The sequence below is a fragment of the Pseudorca crassidens genome, chromosome 10, assembly GCF_039906515.1.
Source record: "Pseudorca crassidens isolate mPseCra1 chromosome 10, mPseCra1.hap1, whole genome shotgun sequence".
Classification (NCBI taxonomy): Eukaryota; Metazoa; Chordata; class Mammalia; order Artiodactyla; family Delphinidae; genus Pseudorca; species Pseudorca crassidens.
The window spans coordinates 30354316-30378350 of NC_090305.1; the positions used below are offsets into that span (position 1 = coordinate 30354316).

Genomic DNA, 24035 nt, shown 5'->3' on the forward strand with positions numbered 1-24035 from the left:
TGTGGGCTTTGGGTGATAATGACGGTCAGTGTGGCGTCTCTGATTGTAAAAAATGCACCGATCTGGTGCAGGACGCTGACAGTGGGGAAGCTGTGCAAGAGTGGGGACAGGGGGTTCATGGAAACTCTGTACTTACTGCTCAGTTTTTTAGTAAACCTAGAGGCAGACAGAGAGAGAGAGAGAGAATGGATGCTGTATGCCTTTTAGGCCCCTACAGCTTACTAGAGGAGAGAGGAACATAAACAAATCTTCAGACGTCGATAAACGGGAGTAAGTCCTGCGTGCATACAGTGCAAGCAAGCGCCTTCCCTTTTTGTTGTTCTGGTATTTTGTCTTCATTTGTGACACGTGCATGCAGAGGGTCAGTACTATTTATCATTCAGACAAGACCTGCTTCAGCCTTATTTACTGCAGGGCGAGCAGCTTCAAAATCCCTGTGGCCTTCCGAGACAGGGGTGAGGGGTGCTGAGTGGAGAGCATCCACCAGGCTGGGTGCACAGCAGCCCTGCAACCAGAGGGAAGGAACAGAGGAGTTGGCCTTGACGGATGAACTCAGCCAGACCACTTTGGCGGGGCTGTTTTGCATCCCTCTGCCCTTTAATTTGATGACTTCCCATGGGGAGCCGGGTGTGGAGAGAAAGGCAGAGCTTAGGTCAGCATTTGTCCCTTTGGGCCTTAAACATTGGGAGGCTCCATTAAGGGCATTAGGTCTGGTGTCTAGCGATGCAATTACCCTGTGCTATGTGGACGGAAGATCGGTGACTGAGTCCATATTCAGTTCTATTCATTTGGGGGCTTAATTTTATGACTGAGGAAAAGTTGACAACGGTTGGGTTTACAAGATTCCTAAAGAGCAAGGTAAAAAAGAATTAGTTCCACTGTAATTGAATGAATTTCAATGCATTTTTTAAACATAAAATCATTTAGATAAAATATCAGCCTTTGGAAGCGGGTTTGCCATCCCCCCCCCCGTCAATGTCCTAGCCTGGTCTAGATGCAGCCAATGAGCCAAAGCAAGTGGGAGAGATCTTGGGGTGAAAAACAGATACTGCAAAGGAGTCTTAGACTAATGTCTACCTTTTGTATGGGGGTGCATTGCAAACCTTTCCAAAGTGTATTTAACTGAGGAAATTACGCATCATTACAGAGCAATACAGAAAGTGTATCGGCTGCAAACTCAATATACATTCAGTGGAGCTGTCATTATTTCTTCAGGCTGGAACTTTTTCACTGAATGAAAACCTCCAGGCAGATTTTCTCCAACAATTCCAATAATGTATTGAAATTACAAAGGTTGTATAATGTAACTAAATAAGAAAAGGTGAAAATGTGACCCCGCAAAGTCGCATAGGGATATCATGGAGGATTTCAAGCTAGACTTTCAGTTCTTCAACGTAAAATGCTTTGTTCTATCTACCTCAGGGGCCCTCACACATGCTGTTCCTTTCTCTCTTCCCTTCAGTCTTCAAGTGACTGGCCCCCTTTTATCATTCAGATCTGGGCTTAAATGTCACCTCCCCTGAGAGGCCTTCCTCAGGAACACCCTACAAAGGAGGTTCCCTCATTCCTCACTGTGACTCTTTAGCATTGTAACCCAGATTCCCAGATAATATTGAGCAATTTTATAACTATACATCTATTTATTTGTTTACGTGTTTGTTCTATCTCCCACAATGAATAGCAAGACCCAGCAGGCAAGGGATGCACAATGGTTTTTTCCCCCAAGGTACATCCAGTGTTTCTAAGAGTATTTGGTACATAATAGGTACTCAATAGATAAAGGAATGTGAAAGTAACCCCGGCCATGGAAGTCTCAGTGGAAGAGGACTCATTCATGAGGCAGCTGGTATAGATTCAAGTGCTATCTGGTTACAAAAATGTAGGTAATGAGCATCTTTTCTCAATACTATCAGATCTATTTTGATTCTGTGTTCCTAAAAACACATTGTATCTACTGAACTAGCCGGGCTGAGGAATGGGAGCACCCCCGCTACCATACACACACACACACACACACGCACACGCACACGCACACGCACGCACGCGCACGCATGCACACGCACGCACTCACGCACACGCACGCGCGCGCACGCAGGCACGCACGCGCGCGCGCACACACACACACACACACACACACACTTGTTTTAGGTACTGTGAGTTCCGTGGGACAGCGAGCGGCTGGGTTTTATTCATAAATTTATCCCTAGCATTGAGCATAGTGCCTGGCACAGAACAGCCGACCATATTTGCTTAATTTAACCAAAGTGAGATACTTGAAGTGCTTTCTGCCTTCTCCCTGGAAGAAGAAAACTGAAGCAATTCAAGGTAATATTCTCTGATTTTTCTGTCCAAGCTTTGTGGGAGTAGGGTTAATCTTCCTGGCAGCTTGTAAAAGATTGCACGGTTGGCGAAAATATATGACAAAAATAGAATCAAATCTTCCTCCCTGAATATAGATTAAAGAGAACCACTTATTACTGTGCTGCAGAAATAAATTTCTTCTGTATCGGCCTAGCTATGACCAGGTAATAATGCACAGAAATGTTATGTTCTGTTTCTCTGGGTTCCTAAAGTAGAGAGAGAGAGAGATACAAGGAAATATACGGAAAGGAAGAAAGACTGAAACACAGATACGTTCCTAGAATTCTAGGAGAGGAACAGACTTATACTGCTGCTCCCACTTTTAGGATAGATTATTTTAAAAATAATAATAACAATTCAGTTAGATCAATTCTGCCCATTTCCAAGAAGGAACTTGTAATTTTCTAAATAATATACTATGCCTGTCAGGAAATAATTTCTTATGTAGCTTGAAGAGCTGACACGATGGCAGGCAGACAGTCAGATAAAGATAAAGGATGAAGGCCATCAAGCGTGGTCAGGGTAATTACAGGGTACAAATTCCACTCTTCACCTGGGAGCATTGCTTTTTGAATGTTCCAGTAGCTGATCTTCAGCTTTCACTTCCAAACCGGGTGTTTACTTCTTTTCTCTGTCTCTGTCTCTCTTTCTCTCACTTTTCTATGCATTTAAATATAATAATAAAATAATATTAAATAGTGCTTATTTATTGAGGTCATTAAAAGTAGACACTAGGGAGTCAAACAGACCTGATTCAAACCCCAGCTCTAGAGCTCTGTGGTTAGTTATGCTTACTGACTAATTTGTGTGTATCAGTTTCCTCATCTGCGAAATAGAGTAATGATAGTAGCTACCTTGTGTGTGGGGTTGAAGTGAGGGATTAAGTGAGAAGCTGCCTGTGAAATGCAATGCTGCCTTATATACATTTGGGGGAAAAGAGCTCTTTTGTCCTTTGTTTATGGGTCAGTCAGTATGTTGGCTGCATTGTGGATATTCATAAATAGAATTATTTAAACTTTACATAAACTTGAGGCAAGGTACAGTTATCCCCATTTTACAGATAAAGAAACTGAGACTTAGAGGGGTTGGATGACCAGGTTACAAGCCTAGAAAATGGCAGGAGCCAAGTCTTCAATTGGGAACTTCAGGATCTAAGCCCGGTGCTCTTTTCACTGTATTGTAAGACATTCAAAAAAAATCAGTTCCTGGAGACATTGTTTTATGATTTTGTCATTTTATTGTGTAGCTATCTATGATCACCTTCAATCTACACATAGGACTTTTCTCGTAGCTTTGTCAATTTCTGAACATATTTTTATTTTCATCTTAGATCTTAGCTTATGAGCCTGAGAAGACTACATAGTGTTTTTATGAGGACTAGACCTTTAAAAATCATACTTTTTATTCATCTTAGGATGTGGCCTCTTTTTTAAAGTGCATCATGCTGTTGCTGAGATCTTATTTCTGTCATATGGACCATCTCTTGCCCATGGCCCTCTTTAGTCTATGCAGGTTCTAACTGCTGTGGATATAAATAGCTAGTTGCAAACATCAGAAAACCCAACTGAAGATGGTCTGAGCCAAAAAGAGATTTTACTGACCATCAGGACAGGAAATTCTAGGCACAAAGAGGTCCAGTCCCTCACAGAACATGGTCCTCCTCTGTCCATCTCTTGGCCCTTGTTTTCTCTCTGTTGGCTTTACTCTCAGTGAGACTCCATCTTAGTAGTGGCAAGATAGTGCAAGCAACTCCAGGGTCATATCCTAGTTTCTCCGTAAGTCCAGCAGAAGGAAAACTTGTCTCTTTTCTGACAGAAGTCCCAGAATTGGATCTCATTGGATCCAAGTTGATCGTGTGTCCATTTTGAACCAATCACTGTGCTCAGAGGGATTCAGAGGCTCCCATTGGCCAACACGAGTCACCTACCCTCCCCTGAAACTCCACTTGAAGCTAACAGGCTGTGAATGGAGGAGGTGTAGAATCTTAAGGAAAATTAGGGGCCCCTTTAACAAAAAGAATGGATTCTAGTTGTCAATCATTATAACAACACCTAACTTTTCCTTTCGGAACTGTAATCTGTTTGGTAATGGACATTTGCCCACTTCCCTCAAAACATTCTATATTCTGCTCCCACTTGTATAGATGCTGACTTTCCATCCCCAATGTCCCTCACCTTGCTTCTTCTCCAACCCTCACTCTCTTTAACAGCACACCCTTTTTTGAGTTATTAAAGGCTGTCTCTGGTCAATTGGCAAAATGAACCTGTTGGCCAAAATAAAATCAGATGTGTGGGTAAGAGTAATATGGGTCAACAGTTGTTTTGGAATTTTGTTATATGTATTTACCTTGGACCAAGGTTTTTTAAGTGCATTTGTGTAATAGTTGTGTTTTTATGTGATCTTGCTGTGACTGAAGTATGAGCTTTGCCATTAAGTGAGGACAGTCACCAGAGTAGTAAACTCTGTCAAAAATGCATGGTGATGCAACAGAACATGACCTGAGATCACTTTTCTCTTGCCTTTTGTCTCCTGTGGTTTTCCTTTCCCTAGGGGCTGGGTATTTTTTTGGGGGGGGCGGTACGCGGGCCTCTCACTGTTGTGCCCTCCCCAGGTGCGGAGCACAGGCTCCGGACGCGCAGGCTCAGCGGCCATGGCTCATGGGCCCAGCCGCTCCGCGGCATGTGGGATCTTCCCGGACCGGGGCACGAACCCATGTCCCCTGCATTGGCAGTCGGACTCTCAACCACTGCGCCACCAGGGAAGCGCGGGGCTGGGTATTTTTTATTTTTGATGTGCTACTTCTTGGTCCCGATTTCTTTTTTCAGCTTATCTCTGGCTGTCTCTTAGGATTCCAGAGTCCCCAAATCCAGTCACTCCTTATCTAAGACCAGCCATTCACTGACCCTACCAATTCAATAAGCAATTTCTAAGTCTCTATCAGCATCTCAACCTCGTCCAGCCACATCCTACTTCACATACACAGTAAATCCTGGTGGTTATGAAAATAGGCTTTAATGATGGAGAGACTTGGGTCAGAATACCAGCTGTGTTGTTTATAATTATCTATGTGACCTTGGGCAAGTTACTTAACCTCTTTAAGTCTTAGCTTCCTCATTTGCAAAATGAGACTAATAGCACCTGCCTTGGGTTATTATGAAGATGAAGCAAGCTAATAAGAGATTCAGAGTTCCCACACATGGTGGCCTCTTAGTAAATGTTAACTATTATTTTTGTTACAGAACCCTTTCCTGTGTTTCAGTTCAAAGCTAGAATACTTATAAAGACTTCACACTGTAATGTCCATTTCACTAATATCAGCCTTTGAGAGATATGAGTACAGAAGTCCAAGAGGAAAAAGAGGCTGTGAATAAAATAGGTGGCAGTTATCTATTCACTGATTCCATCAACCATTATTTAATGAGCATGTACACTGTACTGGGAATATTATCAGTTTGTTTGCAAGTTTATAGCCGGGGGCCATTACATTCTGTGGGGTGTGCAAAAGAGACATAAAACTGGATTCCTCTCCTCAAGGAGCTTTCACTCTTGTGAGAAAGACATGACTCAATCCTTGAAGGAATTCCATGAAGAAATAATGCAGGACCTAAATCTGCTCATTGTCAGGAAGTGATATGCACACTGCATGTTCTCAGAGGTTCTAGAAAGAGCATGGCACCCCCAAAACTCTAGTGGAGTAATGAGTGAATCAGTGGGATGAGTGACAGTTGTTGACAAGGACCCCTGGCTTCAGTCCAGCCTACTCCCTGGCCTCTCCCTTTGCTGAGCACAAGTAGGCAGGTTGCTGCTAGGACAGAGATCACTGGTGATGTTGAGCACGCCCAAGAGCACATTAGTTTATGAAGGAATAGAATTAGCAACCCACCCCGTCCTCCTCAGGGCCCGACCTGTGACCTCATGCAGGTGGAAGCCCTCATCTCTCTGTGTCTACCCTCCCTTGACCCTCCTTCAGAGACAATATGACTGGTGCTTCTGCAGCTGTCATCAAAATCTGCCAGTCTCCTCAGCTTGAACCTGAAGCCCTTGAGCTTGTCCAAGAGATCCTCTGCAGAGAATGTAAGGGTTGAACAACCTGATTCCTATATAAATAGCTACCTTGGGCAAAATGAGCGGATTCAACTAAATACCATTAGGTACATAAAAGTCAGAGCCTATAACTAAGTGATATACTCTGGTACTGTGTAAGGTGAACATTTTTGGAAAATTTCCTTATAAGGATCATCTTTGTTTCATGATGATATATTCTTTTTCTCTTGTAAATATAGTGAGAAGTTTATTAATTTTATTGATGTTTTATAAGAACCAGTTTCTGGTTTCATTGATTTCCTCCATTGTTTTATCTTTTTTTCAATTTCATTAATTTCTGTGCTTATATTTATTATTTTACTCCTTGCTTTGTTTTTAGCTGGCTCTTCTTTTTCTAATTTTTTTAAGGTGGAAGCTTAGGTTATTGATTTGAGACCTTTATTCTTTTCTCAAAAGAACACTTTACACATAAATTTCTTCCTAGGGGCTGCATTAGCTGCATCTCACAAATTTTGGTATGTTCTCTGTTCATTTGTATTTAGTTCAAAATATTTTCTAATTATCCTTGAGGCCTCTTCGTTAACAAGTGAATTTCTTAAACTGTATTGCTTAATTGCCAGACATTTAGGGGTTTTCCATATATCTTTATTATTGGTCTAATTGATTCTGTTATAGTCAGAGAATATATGTTGTATGATTTCATTCTTTTAAAAATAATAAGGTTTATTGTGTAACCCAGAATATGGTCTATTTTTGTCTATTTGGGTGAATGTTCTGTGTGTACTTGCAGATAGTGTGTATTCTGTTGTTTGGGTGGGATATTGTATAAATGTTTATTAGATCAAATTGTTTGATAGTATTACTTATGTCTTCTATACTCTTGCTGATTTTTTTGTCTTCTTGTGCTATCAATTTCTAACAAAGGAGTGCTGCAGTCTCCAAATGTAATTGCATATTTGTCTTTTTCTTCTTTCAGTTCTATCGCTTTTGCTTCATGTATGTTGTAGCTCTGTTATTAGGTACATACACATTTGGGGTTGTTATAGCTTCTTGATGAGTTGGCTCTTTTAACATTATGTAATACCCGTCTCTTTATTCATGATGATTTCCTTTTTCTGGAGTCTGTTTTGTTTGGTGTTAATATGGTGACTAACTTTCTTTTGATTAGCGTTTGCATGGCATTTTTCCTCATCTTTTTACTTTATCTATATCATTATGTTTGAAGTGAGATTCTGTAATGTGCCATTTATTAGTTTTCTGTTTGCTCTCTTTTTCCCCCTTTTAGATTATTTGAATATTTCTTGTCATTACATTTTAATTTACATATTGGTTTTTTTTAACTATATCTCTGTGTAACTTTTATAGCTGTTGTTTAGGAGTGGTTACCATGTACATACCTAACTTTTCTCAATCTGCTTAGAGTTCATAGGTCACCACTTCAAGTAAAGTATAGAAACATGACAGCTATATAAATTCCTTTGCCTTCACCCTTTATGTCATATCATTAAATCTGAATGTATTGAAAATCCAATCACATATGTTATAATTTCTTATTTCAACGATCATACAAAAATATGGGTGTCGCACAGATGCGCATGTCATCCTTTCATTGGGGCCATTCTAATCTTTGCTGTATTGTTCTAATTTTAGTATATGTGCTGCTAAAGTGAGCACTGGATATGTTTTTGAAGTGCTTTCCTAATAAGGATTTATCCAAAACTTGCAACAAGTTTGTGAAACTATGATTATTAGAAGTACAGTCTATATGATCAGGGAAGTGTTTTTCTCTGAAGAAAGCTAGAATTGCTTAACCAATTATGCTTTGACATGAAAGGGTACAAAATAAGGTCTTTTTTATCATGAACTAAAACAGAATGTGGAAATAAAAACTAGAAATATGCATAGAAATATTTTATAACCAAAGAAGAAATTTTTTTTTGCAAAATGAAAGTTTATAAGATCAAAACTATCAGTTATCTGCGGAGATGTCCAAATGGGAGGTATTATCTAGAAATTAAAAGGGAACTGTTCCTTTTTCCAGTAAGTGGTAGATCTTTGGAGAAGATGACATAAAAGCTAACTCTGCTAGGTTTGGGATTAGGGAAAGTAGAGGCCATACCGCACATTGTTCAGCTCATAGCCAAGAAAATAATCACATGTGTAAAGCATCTTTCATTCAAAAAAGAAAAAAAAATCCTCAAAGGCACTTTGGCATATAATTTTATTTACCTCTTTCACATTGCTATTGTGAATATTGTCCACTGTCCAGAGCAGGAAAGTGATGAGTCTGTGCGGCATGCAGTGAACGTAGCAGTCTCCCTCTGTAACCTTGTCCTTCCCGGAGTATGAGGTCATTGGTTTGGAATGTACAGCTATGAAGGTGACTGCTTCTCTAAAGGCTTTGGTGATGTAAGCCAGAAACCAAAGAGGAGGAGAGCAATTAAGCCTCACCTTGATGAAGATATAGTATACCATGAGGGTTGCAAGTTAGGCTTGGTGACTGCTTTCTTCAGTGAATAGGAGACATTTGCACTTGGAGTTTATGGGGAAACAGCCTGCCATAAAGGGCGGTCAGGATACCTTGCCATTTTCTCTGCCTATCAGATGCCTGACTATTCAGGAAGGTTCAGCTGTAGTGCCTTCTGCTCTAGGAGGTCTTTCTTTCTGGCCACTCCAACTGTGGTGAATAATCTCTCTAGGTGCTGACTTATGCAGCCCCTCCACGTGCCATGTGTGGCAGCCCTAGTCTTCCTCTCACGGGACTATTCTCCTGAAATAGATTTTAATCTACATTAAGACCAGGGCAGTGCCTTTGTTTCCCCAAAGTACCTTACCCAGTGTACCTGAAGTTTGAGAGAGGCAGTTAGTAGAGTCGTTAAAAGCATGGGTTTAGTCTGTCTGAGTTCAAATCCTGATTCCACCATTTCCTAGCTGCATGACTAGGGGCAAGTTACTTAAATAACTCTATGCCTCACTTTCGCCACTTGTAAAATTGGGATACTAACACTATCTGTAAAGATTAAATAAGTTAAGACATGGAGAGTGCTTAGCATTTTTTTGCCTGGTACCTAATAAGTACTGTTACTTATTTTTGTTAAGTGATTACTTTTTTTCTTAGAAAGCTGTGGAACAAATATATATTTGTAAGTAAGGCAAGAAAGAGCACAGACAAGAGCAGCTAAAGAGAAGGCAAAGAACACAAATAGAAGTTGACCAGATTCCAGATGCGAAAGACTTAGCACCTTTTTTAAAAGAAATGGAGTTTGGGAATGTAAACTGGTACAGCCACTTTGGAAAACTGTCTGGCAAATTTTTTTTTTTTTCTTTGCGGTACGCGGGCCTCTCACTGTTGTGGCCTCTCCCGTTGCGGAGCACAGGCTCCGGACACGCAGGCTCAGCGGCCATGGCTCACGGGCCCAGCCGCTCCACGGCATGTGGGATCTTCCCGGACCAGGGCACGAACCCGCGTCCCCTGCATCGGCAGGCGGACTCTCAACCACTGCGCCACCAGGGAAGCCCCATAGCAATGTTTATTCAAGAACATTCTAATAGTCTAGAACCAAGCAATTCCATTCCTGAGTATATAGGCAACAGAAAAGTGTCCACGTATCGTGAAAGGATTTTTATAGAATGTTCATAGCAGCCCCATGGTAGTCATTAACTGGAAACTATGCAGATGTCCATCAACAGAAGAATCGATAAATAAATTACGGCAATAAAAATGGGTGGTTTCCAACTACACACAGCAGAATGGATGAATCTCACCAACGTGCTGGTGAGCAAAGGAAGCCAGACACGGAGGAGAATATACTATGTTTATTACAAGATTCCAGGCAAAACTACCCTGTGCTGTTACAAGTCTCACCCCAGGTGGGTGAGAGCCTTGGAGAGGGAGGAGAGCTAGAGAGGAGAGATCAGAATGAGCTTCTGGGCAGGTAGCTAACATTTTACCTCTTCATCTGGTGCTGGTTTCATGGATGGGTTCAGCTTGTGAAAACTTATTTAACTGTCCACTTACAATATATGCATTTTTTGCCCCATGCGTGTATTATCCTTCACTAAACAAACAAACGAAAAAACAAACAAAAAAGAGAGAAAATAAGTAAAATAAGAATAGAAAAGAAAGAAAAAAGAAGAGAATGCAAAAGACAAAATGAAAGGAAGAGAAAGAAAACCAGCCCAGAAGGTTACACATCACCCCCTGCCCATCCCTGCCTCCCCCTGCCCCCAGCCCTACTCTATTGATCCAGCACGAGGATGGCGAATGCATGGTTTTCAGGGTCCTTCCGTTCTCTTCCGCGCTACCCGCAGCCCCTCCCCACTCTGAGCATCCCTAAGGCAAGAAGGGGCTTTCCTCGTGGGTAACGCTGCTAGGAGAGTAACTTGGAGGAACTGATGCTTCGTTAATGAACGTAAAGCTTAAAGCCATCTTCCCTTTCTCTCTCTTCTCTTCTCTTCTGTTCTGTTCTCTTCTCTCATCCTCTCCATCCCCCCACTCCCATCCCCCTTTACCTTTCTCAGGGCATCCTCCTACCCCAGTGGCGGTGCCGCCCGGCCGGTCTGCACGCGCCCCGCAGGGCCTGGGGTGCGGGGCGGGGGCCGCGCTCGCGGGGAGCCCCTCCCGCCCGCCGGGGCTGACCCCGCCCCGCGGCGCCGGCTATTTTGGGCGCGGGCGGCGACCGCGGGATCGCTGCCGGGCGCGGATCCGGTGACACCTCTCAGCGCGCGGCACTTGTTGCTCTCAGGACCTGCCGGCCATCCCTGAGCCCACCTTTCTCCCTCGCCGCCCCCTGTCCCCTGCTGGCTTCTCTCCTTTCCGTGCGATCGCCCGGGACACCGATCTCTCAGGCACCGCTGTCACCGGCTGGAGAAATAGATTAAAGGAAATAAACTCCCTCCGCAGGGGGCCCAGCCGGGCAGCAGCAGCGGCAGGAGCTGGAGCGCTGGCCCGGGCGCCGCAGAGGTGGCGCCTCCCCGGCCCGGGACGCTGGCCCCGGGCGCCGACGGCATGACGGACGCGGCGACGGCTAACGGGGACGACAGGGACCCCGAGATCGAACTCTTCGTGAAGGTAGGTCGGCGTCCCGGCGCCGCAGCACCTGCCGCGCCTCCAGCCAGGCTCGCGGCTCACGTGCCCGGGCGCTGAGCGCTCTGGGACGCGGACCTTCCCCAGGGAGCGCAGCTCAGCCCTGACGGTCCCTTGGGTGGCCTTTCTGTTGCTTCGGGGCTCCCGGGAGGGATGGAGTCAGGTGCAGTCTGGCAGGTGGCTGTCTTCTCGGAGAGTCTGCTAGGCAGTTTGTCAAACCCGCCGCAGGACCAGCCGTCACCCTACCCCGGCGCGATTTTGGCCTGCCCTGAAGGGCATCTCCAGGTGCAGGGAGATGGCAGGAACCTGGCTGGACCCCTGAAGCTTTCTTCTAAAGTTGCGGGGTGAGGGGAAGGAAGAGGGAGAAAAGAAAGCATTACTAATAATATGACCTTTGGCAAAGCAAAAATAACATTTCTTAAAATCCCCCTTTTCTCTTTTACTCAGTGCTATTAAAAGAAAAGCAAAAGGAAACAAAGACGTTTTCTTGCTCTGTGACCGGCAAAGCAGAAACCAAACACTCCACTCGCCCACATTATTGTAATTGTCATAATTATGCTTCCGCGGGGTTGTAGCAGGAAAGGCTAAGGGTAACCTGGGGCAGACTGGGAGGAAGGGGCACAGGGGAAAAACTTAAATTAAGTTGCCTTGCTCCCTGGGCAGAGACGGGCTAACATCCAAACCTGCTGCACTTCCTTTGCAACCTGGAGGGGGAAGGATGGAGGCCGAGGCAGCGTCTCCCGGTCCTCGAGCGTAATAAGAAAGAAACATTTGATAGGTCTTCGTGCAGCAGAAGCGGGGAAACCTGAGGCGCAGGGAAGTTGCCTCCGGGGCGGTGCAGAGTCGCCAGAACTTGGGGGAGGGGGCGTCGGCTGGCTGCCTGAGCGCAGAGACCTTTCACAAAAGGGAAAATCCCTCAGAATGCAGTTTCCCTAGACATATACAGGTAACTGAGAAGGGAAGAGAGCTTGGTGCCTGTCAGGGGCCTCCTGGCTGAATTTAAAAGGCATATATATTCCCCAGGGATGGGGAATATACACGTCTTTTAAATTTGTTTTGGCCAAAGGATCCTTATCTAATACAAACTAATTAAACAAATAGAGTTTCACAGAAAGTATAAGATCTATATGACCTTTTGGTTTTTGGTACCTTTTGTCACCTAAATAATAGTAAAGCAGCTGTGACTTACACTTGGAAATTGCTCTGTCTCAGTCGGTCCAGCCTACCACGAAGCTTTGTTAAATTTTTTCGGCTGCATTTTTTCATTTTGGAGAGTTATTTTTCAAAATTATCCATAGATATTACATTTGTTTTTTAGTGAGACTTACTTTCCTCAGCCTGTTTCTCTCCCCCCAAATGAGGCTTCTGTCTCCCTCATTTGGTTTCTGGGACCCCTCTGGGAGGATTTCTAGGCTCTCTGGCAGACCAGGTAATGAAAGAGGTCATGTCCTCCCAGGCTGGGCAGTGTTGGACCCAGGGCCCCACAGGTCTGCCCTGACCCCCAGCGTCCAAGCCTGCGGTCTAGGGAGTGAATATGGAGAGCTTTTACAGAGCAAGGAGCCTTGCTGTTCTTCTTGAGGAAAGCTATTCTAGGACTTTCTCAGATTCCTTGGGAGCAGGTAGTTTCACGGTGTCAAGTTGCTGAAAGATATTTGAAACACAAATTGACTCTTTTAGAGCCAAAGGAGCACTTTGCCCCGCTCCTAGGTGAGAGGACCATTCTACCTGCACCTTCTGAATTTCAGGTTGGCAGCTTGGAGGGTTTCTCCATTTGTATAGAAAGCTCACTTCGCAGCCCCCAGTGCCTGCAAGAATTCTAAAGTACCCGTGTTGTCATTTGCTTTTTTTTCCCTAAAGGAAAGGAACCCATGAGAGCCAGGCAGGCCTTCTTGGTCAGCGCAGAAACCAGATTGATGAGGGAACAAAAAAATCAGATAGGAAAGCTCTTTTGATTCCCCCACCCCCATTTGAGCTTCTGGTCAGTGGTTATCATTTACAGGGACAAGTAAAGGCTGAAAAAAATTGTGAAAATAAAGACACTGCCCAGGCTTTGAACGGTTTCGTGTTAGAGAAGCAATGTCCTGATTTATAGAATCAGGCATTTCCATAGTTTGCTGTGTCTCTTAGCTGTATGATTCCCATCAGAAGAAGGTCCTTCTTCTTTTTTTTTTTTAAAGAAGATGTTGGGGGTAGGAGTTTATTAATTAATTTATTTTTGGCTGTGTTGGGTCTTCGTTTCTGTGCGAGGGCTTTCTCTAGTTGCGGCAAGCGGGGGCCACCCTTCGTCGCGGTGCGTGGGCCTCTCACTATGGCGGCCTCTCTTGTTGTGGAGCACGGGCTCCAGACGCGTAGGCTCAGTAGTTGTGGCTCACGGGCCTAGTTGCTCCGCGGCATGTGGGATCCTCCCAGACCGGGGCTCGAACCCGTGTCCCCTGCATTAGCAGGCAGATTCTCAACCACTGCGCCACCAAGGAAGCCCAAGAAAGTCCTTCTTGTTGAAGGGGTCAGGTATCCGAGGTAATCTCTGCAGGCCCAGCGGGTTGGCTTCTAGGAAGCCTCCCAGGCAGGCTTGCCTCACCCAGTTAAGAGTTGTGATGTGGTCATCTTCAACGGAAGGGGACACCCTCCCCCCCGAACCTGGCCTGTCCCCTGGGTGTGTCATTCAAAACCTCCGTAATCCAGAGAGTTTCAAGGACATACGATTCTGTGCCACATCAATTGATAATCATCTGTTACTACTGCCGCTGCTAATAATAATACTAAATGGCAGCGTTTTAGGACTTAAGGAGCGCATTCAAATACCTTATCTCATCAGATCCCCAGCATCCTTGTTCGTGAGCCTTGGTTCACTCAGGAAAAGTGATGTCAACAAGTAAATGTGGCTCCCAGGGACCTCTTGAGACATGATGCTGTCAGAGCCCTTGGCAAGCGGCCGTTTGCTCTCCCTGTAACAACCTCAGGAACTAAGGACGATGATTTGTCCCGTTTTATGGTTGAAGAACTCAGGTGCTCAGGGAGCGTATGAGAAATGCCCAGAGGTAGATGGCAGTAAAGAGCGTTCAGACCCAGTCCTCAGCTAGCAGTTTAGACTCTAAATTTCTTACTCTTTTCCAAACACCCATATGTCAGGTCTTGCACCTTCTTTTGACAAGTCAGGCTTTCAAGTGTTTCCAAGAGGACACTTCCTGGCAACTTACTAGTCCATTCTAATGTGGTCACAAAACGCTGTCAAAGCTCCTGCCCAGCCCTGCTCTGTACTCCAAGTCTCTCCCGTCCAGGGAACTTTCTAATGGGGATGTTTAAGAGATCACAGACGTTTGAGGAGGTCAGCTCTGATTCTCATTTCCCAACTAATGTGGATGGGGAAGAGGAGACAGAGACCTGGGTTCAGATCTTGTCTCTGCCTCTCATTTGTCGAGTGACGCTGAACAAGTTCAGAGTGTATGAACAAGTGTATGAGTCTCGAAACACCCCTCTTAAAACAAGAGGGTGGTTACAAATAAGGCGCCTGTATCTTGAACTGTCCAAACCAAGACACTTCTGAGAGAGAAAGGAGGTGCTACCAATGGTTAGGAACAGGTGTCACCAACGTTGTGCAGGACGTGTGGCCACCCTGGTTATGAAAATACCTCCCCCACAGACTGGCTGTGAGGATGCCACAGGAACAAGTAGAGGAAAGCATTTTGTAAATTGGAAATTGCCATGAACACATTGACTTCGATAAGGATATGAGCTCCATGGCAGATAGAACCTTTCTTGATCTGCAGGTCCCTGATTTGCCTTAGAGAACAATGGCCTGGCTGATTCCTCACTCGCAGGGCTATTTTGAGAATAAGTGAGATCATACGCAGCTGGGACTTTGATCACAAAGGGAGGACAACAGGTTAGAGTTGATAGTGGCAGTGAGTGTGGTTTATTGAAAGAAAAAAGAGCACGGAAATAAAAGCAAAACAGAAAGTGATTTGGGAAGACAAATACAGGATGTGCTGCGTAGTTAGATCTCCATCTGTGTCGACTCCCTCACCCCCGGTGCCACCCCTAGAGCCTGGAGGTAGAAAGCCACCAAAGCGAAGTGATGATGGTGCACCAGTTGGCAGCAAGTGTCTCTTGGGGCCAAGGGTGTGAGTTTCAACAGAAACCAGTGGTTCTCAACTTTGGCTACATATTCAAATCATTTGGGGGAGATTTTAAAACTCCTGATGCCAGGCTGCTCCCCAGGTCAATTACAGCAGAGTTTCTGTGGGTGGGACCCAGAAGTGGTATTTTTTACCACACCCCCAGGTGACTTCGGCGTGCAGCTCTGGTGGAGAGCCACTGAGTCCTCGTCAGAGGCGGGTCCCGAGGCAGTCAGCTTTGCCACAGCTGAACTAGGTGGCCCTGTTAGTGCAGATGAATGTCTAGAACTTCTAACAGCCTCTGGGCATCGTGATCATCCCGATCAGGAGCATTGTTGATAGAGAGCTTGCAGCCAACCGGTGCTCCGTGAACAGATGCTGACGGACTGTAAAGCCCTATCTGCAGGACTCCAGAACAATCCGTGCATGGGGTCGGTCTAGTAAATGATCATCAATTCAGCCTGGGGGGAACAGAGCGGAGTCCTGCTGTTTGTCTGATGGAAATGACTAGTCTTTTCATTTACTGAGTGATCCGGAAGGCTCTGACAGTGGTGCAGAGCGCCAGTCAAGATGTGGTGACCCGTGGTGTGGTCATCTGACTTCCAGAACAGACAGGATCAAATCTTGTTGTGCTGCCTCTCAGACCCCAGCTGCCCACTGGCTGCCTGGTCACCTGCCCAAGCATGGGTGTATCAGGTTTTGAAGCTCCTTTGATCACATTATGCCACTGTTTTTCTTTCCCACTATCTCCTGGTTTTGATCTTCGGTCAATAATCCAATACACCAATTCACCTGCCCTGCTGTGTCAGCGAGTGCATCCTTACCTGGTAACACACCCATGGGAGTGCTAGTGTCCAAGGGTGACTCATACACGTCCCAGGTTCCCTGGCAGGTGGTGGGAGTGAGGACCGAGGGTCTCAAGATGCTAAAGCCCACAAGCCAGTGGTGTCAGGTCCTGCCTCCCTGCCGACTTGTACTGTTTCTCTGGGTGTTTGGTGGCTCTCTCCACCCAGGGCAAAGAGCCCATCAATTTAGGTGGTCAGGTCAAAAGCTTTCCATTCTTGGTTCCTTTTGAGATTCCAGATGCTGGGCCCATGGGAGTGGTGACAGGAGGTGTAGTAGAAAAGTGCAGTTTTCGGTGTCAGACTGAGGGTCATCTGCTGTGTGAGCTAGGACAGGCTGCTTGACCTCTCTGGGCCACAGTTTTCTTACCAGTGCAGTACTGATAATGGCAATACCTATTTCCTGGGGTGGGTGTGAGCACTGAATGAGCTGTGTATGAATCTGGGGTCTAAGTAAAGCCTCCTCTGCAGGCCCAGTATGGCCCCAAAAGTGAGAAGCCAAGCCTTTGCTTGTCCCTTCCTTGATGTGTCCCAGAACTCAGACACTCAGTCCTATGTTCTGCTGCCTCGTTGCTGGAGCCGGGACAAAGGCCGCTGGGAGCCCGAGCACAGGGCAGCTGTCTCTGGATCTGATCGCCTCCCACAGGGCTGCTGCTTCAGGAGCTGGAGTCCCCCACAGGCCACTGTCTGAAGTAATGTAACCACAGGGAGAGTGCAGATCTCTGACCAATGGGTGGGTTCTTCCAACTCAAGGGATGTTGATTCCTCCTGTAGTTGCTCCCACATAGCTCGAGGGGCTGGACCAGGATGCATCAGACCACTGGGGGTGCCCCTCCCCTTTCAGCTCCATGGGGATGATACTTCCGGGGTTTTATCCCCTTCTTGTCACTGGATGCCAGGTGGGGCCTCCCGGGCTCATCTGTAGGTGCTACAACTTTGACCCTTCAATAAGGAGAAGGCTCTGGAGTCCAGGTCCTTTAGTTCCAAGAGGACCCCTGGTAGATTTTCTCACTTGCTTGCAAACTTCAAGCTCTGCCTAGCCGTGGTTACTCTCCTAGAAAACACACACACACATTTACATGTATTATCTATCTGGACTCTAGGAAAAACATAATAGACTCTCAATATCTGGTACCTTTAAAAACTGTTACCCGGGAGACATTCTCAGTTGTCTTTTTCATCAAAGCTGGAAGACCAGAAATAGTGAAGAGGTGAAGTGTTTAAAGCATGGGCTTCCTGAAGGTGTGTCTCCACCCCGGGGCATCTTAGATCTGACGCTGCTTGTGAGGGGTCAGCTCCAACTACCAAGGAAGTGTCTGCCAGCTCCCTGAGTGAGAATCTACTTTGCACACTCATATATTTATTCAAGGAGTATCTTAGTTCTGAGATGTGAAGTGCTTTAAGGATAAATAAGATAGATAATCTGCTGTCAGAACTAAAGTGAATTCTTTCTGGTAAAAAGAAATGGAGTTTTTAACCTCTAAAACAAAGTCCCCTCTAGCTCTGTTAGCACGGGAAGTTTCTTTGAGTTATGTTTATTGCAGCGCTTATGGTGAACAATGGCTAGGCCACTGGCGCACAACCTTTGGGGAATGAAAAAGTCACCGCAAAGCTTTTTCATGTGGACTTGCCCAGCCCTGTCCCCAGAGATTCACATTGAGGAGGTGGGGTTGAGTCCCAGGCATCTACCCCTGGGTGATCCTGGGATTCATCAAAGATTGAGAACCACTGGCCTAGATCATGGGTAAATAGGGTTGAACCTACCCAGTGGAGGATCCAAAGGGCAAGAGAAAGTCGACTCCCCACTGGAAGTGTGCATTTCCTGGGATGGAGGAGGCTGAGGCAGATATGCTTATTAGCATGAATCACCCCAGATTGACCCTAAATAAACCAGAAAAGGGAAGAAAGGAATGCTTTTTTTTTTTTTTTTTGGCAGTACGTGGGCCTCTCACTGTTGTGGCCTCTCCCCTTGCGGAGCACAGGCTCCGGACGCGCAGGCTCAGCGGCCGTGGCTTACGGGCCCAGCCGCTCCGCGGCACGTGGGATCCTCCCGGACCGGGGCACGAACCCGCGTCCCCTGCATCGACAGGCGGACTCTCAACCACTGTGCCACCAGGGAAGCCCAGGAATGCTTTTGACCTTTCTTTCACACTTGCTTTTCTTCCTTTGTAATTTTTTTACGATATAGGTGTGACAAGTAATTTAAAAAGCTGGGCATGAAGGAAATATTAGTAAGATAAGAAATGTAGGGAGTTAAGAGATTAAAAACAATCCATCGATCAATTAACCAATTAACAAGCATGTTTATGGAGCCACCTACTCTGTGCCAGGCTCAGTGAAAGCTGAAATCAGGGAGGGGAGATCAAAGAAGATGGGATCTCAGCAGCCCATGAACTTGCAGCTGAGGGGTAAAAATGTCAACATCATGCCCCGTGAGTGGTAGGAAATGAAATGAGGGGAGCCAGTGAAAGGACCCATGTGGCTCAAATGAGGTCTCCAGGTCTAGTCTGCGAGGAGGTGGGGCCTGAGTTGTGCTCTGAAGAGTGACGAGAGTCACTGAGTTACTAGGAGTGGGCAAGCATGTCAGGTCCAGAAACAGTATGGAGATGAGGATGTGCTGGGCCCAGTGGGTATACGAGGTTGGCTGAAGGGAGTGGTATATGGAGGGCCACAGTTGGAAATAAGATAGAAACACAGCAGTGGGAAGGGGTTTTGAATGGCAGGTAAGTGGTTTTTGTCCCCTGGTAAGTAATGGGGAGTTACCAGAGGGTTCTACCCAGGGTAGGAGCTTGATTTGGTCCCTGCTTCGTTAGAATGGTTCCTATGCTATTTTGCACGACGTGGTGGGAAGATTAATGAACTAAAAGTAAAAAAACCTGGATTCCAGGTCTGGCTCTGCTACATATTGGTTGTGTGGCTTTCTTTAAGGCCAAGCTTCCTCTTCTGTAAGATGGGCTCCACAGTCATAAAATCATAGAATTTCTGATTGGGAAAAGCCTCGAAGTCATCTGGTCTGACCCCCTCTTTTTTTTCTTTCTTTCTTTTTTTTTTTTTTTTTTTTTTGCGGTACGCGGGCCTCTCACTGTTGTGGCCTCTCCCGTTGCGGAGCACAGGCTCCGGACGCGCAGGCTCAGCGGCCATGGCTCACGGGCCCAGCCGCTCCGCGGCATGTGGGATCTTCCCGGACCGGGGCACGAACCCGCGTCCCCTGCATCGGCAGGTGGACTCTCAACCGCTGCGCCACCAGGGAAGCCCTCCATGGCTTCTTTTTTTCTTTCTTTCTTTCTTTTTTTTCTGGTCTGACCCCCTCTTGTCAGATAAATTCACAGTCTCACATTTCCGGTTACCTGCTATATGGGCTTAAGGAAGAGAAGCAAGATGACACGTGAGCTGCTGCTGTTTTTGCCTTTGCTCTTATGACTGTGTTCATGGTGATTATGAAGAAAGAGAGCCTTGCAGCAGAGGCCGGGGAGGAGGCTCCTCCAGTGTTTGCTGCGGGGAGGCCACCGTGAGCCCAAGCTGGGGCTGAAAGGAGGAGCCTGCTGGGGAGGAGTGATGTGGGTACAGAACGAGCACAGGCCTCGGAAGAAGCCTGTGCAAACACAGGAGGGAGGCCCGAGTTTAGGTTCATGGTCAGTTCACCTCTGGAGAGACTGGTTTCCAGGTCTGGAATGGTGATACTATTGGTGGGCCTGACCACTGTTGTCCAGGCTGTTGTGAATGGATGGAGTGCAGATGAACGAATTGAGCTTCAGCTGTATGGTTCCTTTTAAACCTGGAAACCCTGCGGATCTAGGATAGAAATAGAGCCGCGAGGAAGGGAGTTGTTGGTAATGAGACTAATCTTCTGGTTTTAGAACTGTTCTGTTTAAGGTGATGGCCCGCTAGTGGAGGGCAGATGGCCACTGGGGTGCTGGAAAACCAGAGCTAACAAAGAGATAAAGGTCAGGCTAGGGGCGTGGATTTGAACTTGTGTTTCCTTCCTACCACCGTTGAAGGCATGGGTTCGGACGAGGGAGCTTGGAGAAGGGGTAAAGAGGTAAGGACTGTGCTTTAGGAAATGTCCATTTGAGAGGGAGGAATGAGGCCCAGCAGGATTTAGCAAAGGTGATGAAGAAGCAGAGCGGTAGGAAATAAACATGACGTCCCAGACGGAGGAAACCATCGTATGGACAATGGCTTGTAGAGGCAAGGAGTGTCAGGAAGCGTCTAGAAGAACTAAGCATTCTACTGTTCTTTGGCAAAGCGTGTGAAGGGATGTGGGGAAGGCAGACAGATATATAAGTTTGGGTCAGATCGTGGCAAACTGAGCGATTTGGGCTTTTATTTAAAATGCAGAAGATCGCATGTGTTACCTCCTGCTTGTGGGGCAATTATATTTTAAAAGCGAGGAAAGTGCTTAATAATCTGAACGTGGCGTGCCTGGCCCCTTTGTATCTAAGGAGAGGTATTCTGAAGTGGAGTTCATCACACTGTGTCTCGGGTGACCCCCAGGCTGTGGTGTGTAGAAGTTTGGTGCTGGTTACCCTATACCCTATACCAGACTCTACGGAGCCCAAGGTGATGCTTTCCACTTCAGTTTATCATTATTCTAGGCTAAGTGGGGAAGACTCAAGTATCAGACTGGAGATAACACAAAAGGTGAAGGAGGGGAGGGTGTGTAGTGAATGGACGCCAACTGCGAACCCATTACCTAGAGCGCAGAGGAAGTGAAAACCACGTCCCAGTTACTGTTGCTTAAAAACTCAGTTTGGGAGGTTGGCATGACAGCAGATAAAGACTTCTTGACTCAGCCCAAGGCTCTTCTCCCCTCACTGCCCACCTGTGTTTCCCAAAGCTGACAGGGAGCAGAGACCCAGGAAACACAGCAGGTGGGTGGTTGCAGGGAGGGGCAATCTCACCTGCCTTTTATTCATTCTCACATTTGGATTCTGTGGCGTTTTGTAGTCATATCATAAAATCTAGCATCCACTCTGTCTTTGTTTTTTCGCCTTGGAAACCAAAGGAGCCATATGTCTGTGGTCCTTTATCACAAATGCCTCAGATTTTTCCTGTGGAGATAAAGGGTTCTGAGCAGGGATGGACCACAGGGCTTTCGGGAGAGAAGGATGCCACGTGGGGAAGGTTACGTGACCTCTCCTCCTTGGAGTACTTTAGGAGTACGTCAGAGGTGTTAGCTGTCTGGTGGGATTATTATAAGGGTCAAATAAAATCAGACACATGAACTTCTGTAAACTAGAGTTTTCACTGTTTAAGTGTAGGGCATGGTATTGCTCCGTATGCACCCATCACCTTGTTCCCACGATAGCTCAGTGGAGGGTTTGGTGAACGATCTTCCTTCTTCTGGCTCCATCTGCCCTGTGGTCCTGCCACTCCCTAAGGCTGCCAACTCCTCTGCTGGACTCTGCATTCGACCAGCACAGGGGGAAGGATGGAGCGTCATGGGGAAGAGGCGGAGGGCCACATGGAAAGTGTGCATGGTCCCTGCCTGGAAGCAGCCCAGTCACTTCCAGCCTCTTTCCATAGTCCAGAACTCTCACTTCCAGCCTCTTTCCATAGTCCAGAACTCAAGTGTCATGGAGCTGTGTTTTCAGGAAAAGCGGAAGCAGGTTTGACAAACAACAAACCAGTCTCTACCGTAGAAATGATTCATTTCCTTGTTTCCTACCACTGTGTCATCTCATCACTCCCTAGGACGGCATCCTGCCGACAGCCTCTCTCTTCTCCTGTCTGCCATGTTTGATACCATGAGCTTAATCTTCCTGGAATACTCTCTTTGTCATAGCCACTCCTCTACCTGCTAGATCGAGTTCCCCTGCTTCTACCTGACATTGGGGACACTCTAACCAGGCCTGCATTCCCTTTCCCAGCCTGATTTCCTATACTCCCTTAAAACGGTTCCTTATGTGTCCGTACAGTTTCGGAAGCGTTTTCGAGTCTCATCTGATTTTATCCTCACACAGTCCCTTGGAGGAAGGAAGAGGTTTAATCCTCATGACAGACAAGATGACTTTCTGGGGCCTGTTCTCTCGTTTCTTCTGCACAAGCTGAGGGAGAAACCTGGAGATCCTGACCCCAGACTTGAGTGACCTCAACCAGCACAGGGTGTCCCAGCCTCGCACGATCACATGATCTACCTGGGACGCTTTACAAATTCCGGCACACACTTAGGAATCAGAGTCTTGTGGGGAGGAGGTCCCGGGCATCTGTAATTAACTAGTGCCCCAGGGATTCTGATGCACAGTGCATTATGGGAACACTGCCCATGACTTAACAAGGGCCCACGTGGATACCCTGAACCCAGAGAAGTGAGTCTGACAGTGGGAATGTGAAGGACCGTGACACGCACTGGAGAGAAATCTGAGGGGCAGCGGGTCTTCCAGCTGCTCCCGGGTCACCTCAATGTACATTATATTCCAATCATCTTAAATATTGACCCTTGACTTTAGAACCTGCTCCATGGCCTTTGGAGTTAAAAAACAGTCATGGGCTTGTGTTTTCTGCACAACTGTTCACCCCTATCCCCGGAATATAATGCGCTTGATGTGGAAAATGTCAGGAATTGATGGGTGGGGGGGATGTCAGGGGAAATAAGGTGAGATAAACAGAGGGGAGCTGACCTGACTTATGAAGTAGAAAAATCAACCCTCATTCCCCAGTCCTCTTTGGTCGCATGAGTGTCTCTGCACTTTCCGAAGTCAGAGAATACGTTTGGAAACTGAATAACCGTAGCCATGGCCCTGTGCTGGTCTGAATGCCTTGCTTATTTAGCTCCTTGAATTCTATGCGTGGGTCCTATTATTACTCCCAAGTTACAGATGAGGAAAGTGAAGCTCAGAGAGACCGAGTCCACTGTCCAAGGCCACAGAGCTAGGACACGGTAGGACTAGGCTTTGGCCCCCATCCCCAGGCAATGGGATCTGTGCTCTCTGCTTTCTCATTGCACCCAGACCCTCCCAGCCGCGTGAAGAGGAAGTGCTCGTGCTGAGTGAAGAGACATTTTTTTAAATGGCCAGCTAGAGTGGGGTGCCCAAGGCTTCGCCTTTCCTTAGCTCTCCATAGGTGACCACAAATAGTCCAAGGCCACGTCAGATCTCCACACTTAGGCAAACCAGGCGATGACCAGACATGGAAGGTAGGGCCGCCTAGAGACCCACCTGTTCTCAAGTCTTCTTCCTATTTCTCTACCACTGTCAATCAATTCCCACACTTGGAGGTCAATCAGTTCCCACCCTTTGCTCAGCCTCTTTGCTTTAAGGCCTGTCCCCCAGAGGTCCTTTTTAAAATGTGAGTGTTACCCAGATGGGCTATACCTGGACACTGTAACCCCTGCTGTCACGTTCGTTGCCTGGGATTGCTTTATCAGGTCAGGATGCAGGCAGAAGAGGATCCGAAGGAGGGGCAGAGAGAGACGAGGAGAACAGCTTGTGTACTGAGCTTGCTATCTTTCAGGCCAGGAGTAGAGGTCATGCTTGCTGTGCGACCTGGGGGTAGCTACCCAAAGCGGACCCCATCCCCTTGCCGAGAGATGGCCATTGGCCAAAGTGCCTCAGGATTCTAGGGTAAGCTTTGAAACTCATCTTTGCA

At 46.6% G+C, this 24035-nt stretch overlaps 1 protein-coding gene and 1 non-coding gene across 5 annotated transcripts in view; one reads left to right on the plus strand and one right to left on the minus strand.

The window, feature by feature from the left end:
* The window catches only part of CLIC5 (chloride intracellular channel 5), a 196690-nt gene that overhangs the window by 71962 nt on the left and 100693 nt on the right, over nucleotides 1–24035 (plus strand). The window contains exon 1 of one of the 4 annotated variants that reach the window (XM_067752780.1): nucleotides 11090–11476. The exons of the other annotated variants lie outside the window; for them this stretch is intronic. Coding sequence (XP_067608881.1) covers nucleotides 11414–11476 — 63 coding nt within the window. The 5' untranslated portion in view covers nucleotides 11090–11413. Of the gene's footprint in view, nucleotides 1–11089; nucleotides 11477–24035 lie in introns of those variants that run through there. 4 annotated transcript variants of the gene reach the window in all.
* Nucleotides 7974–8079, minus strand: LOC137233160 (U6 spliceosomal RNA). Its single transcript, XR_010947330.1, has one exon. It is a non-coding gene; the product is annotated as a U6 spliceosomal RNA (small nuclear RNA).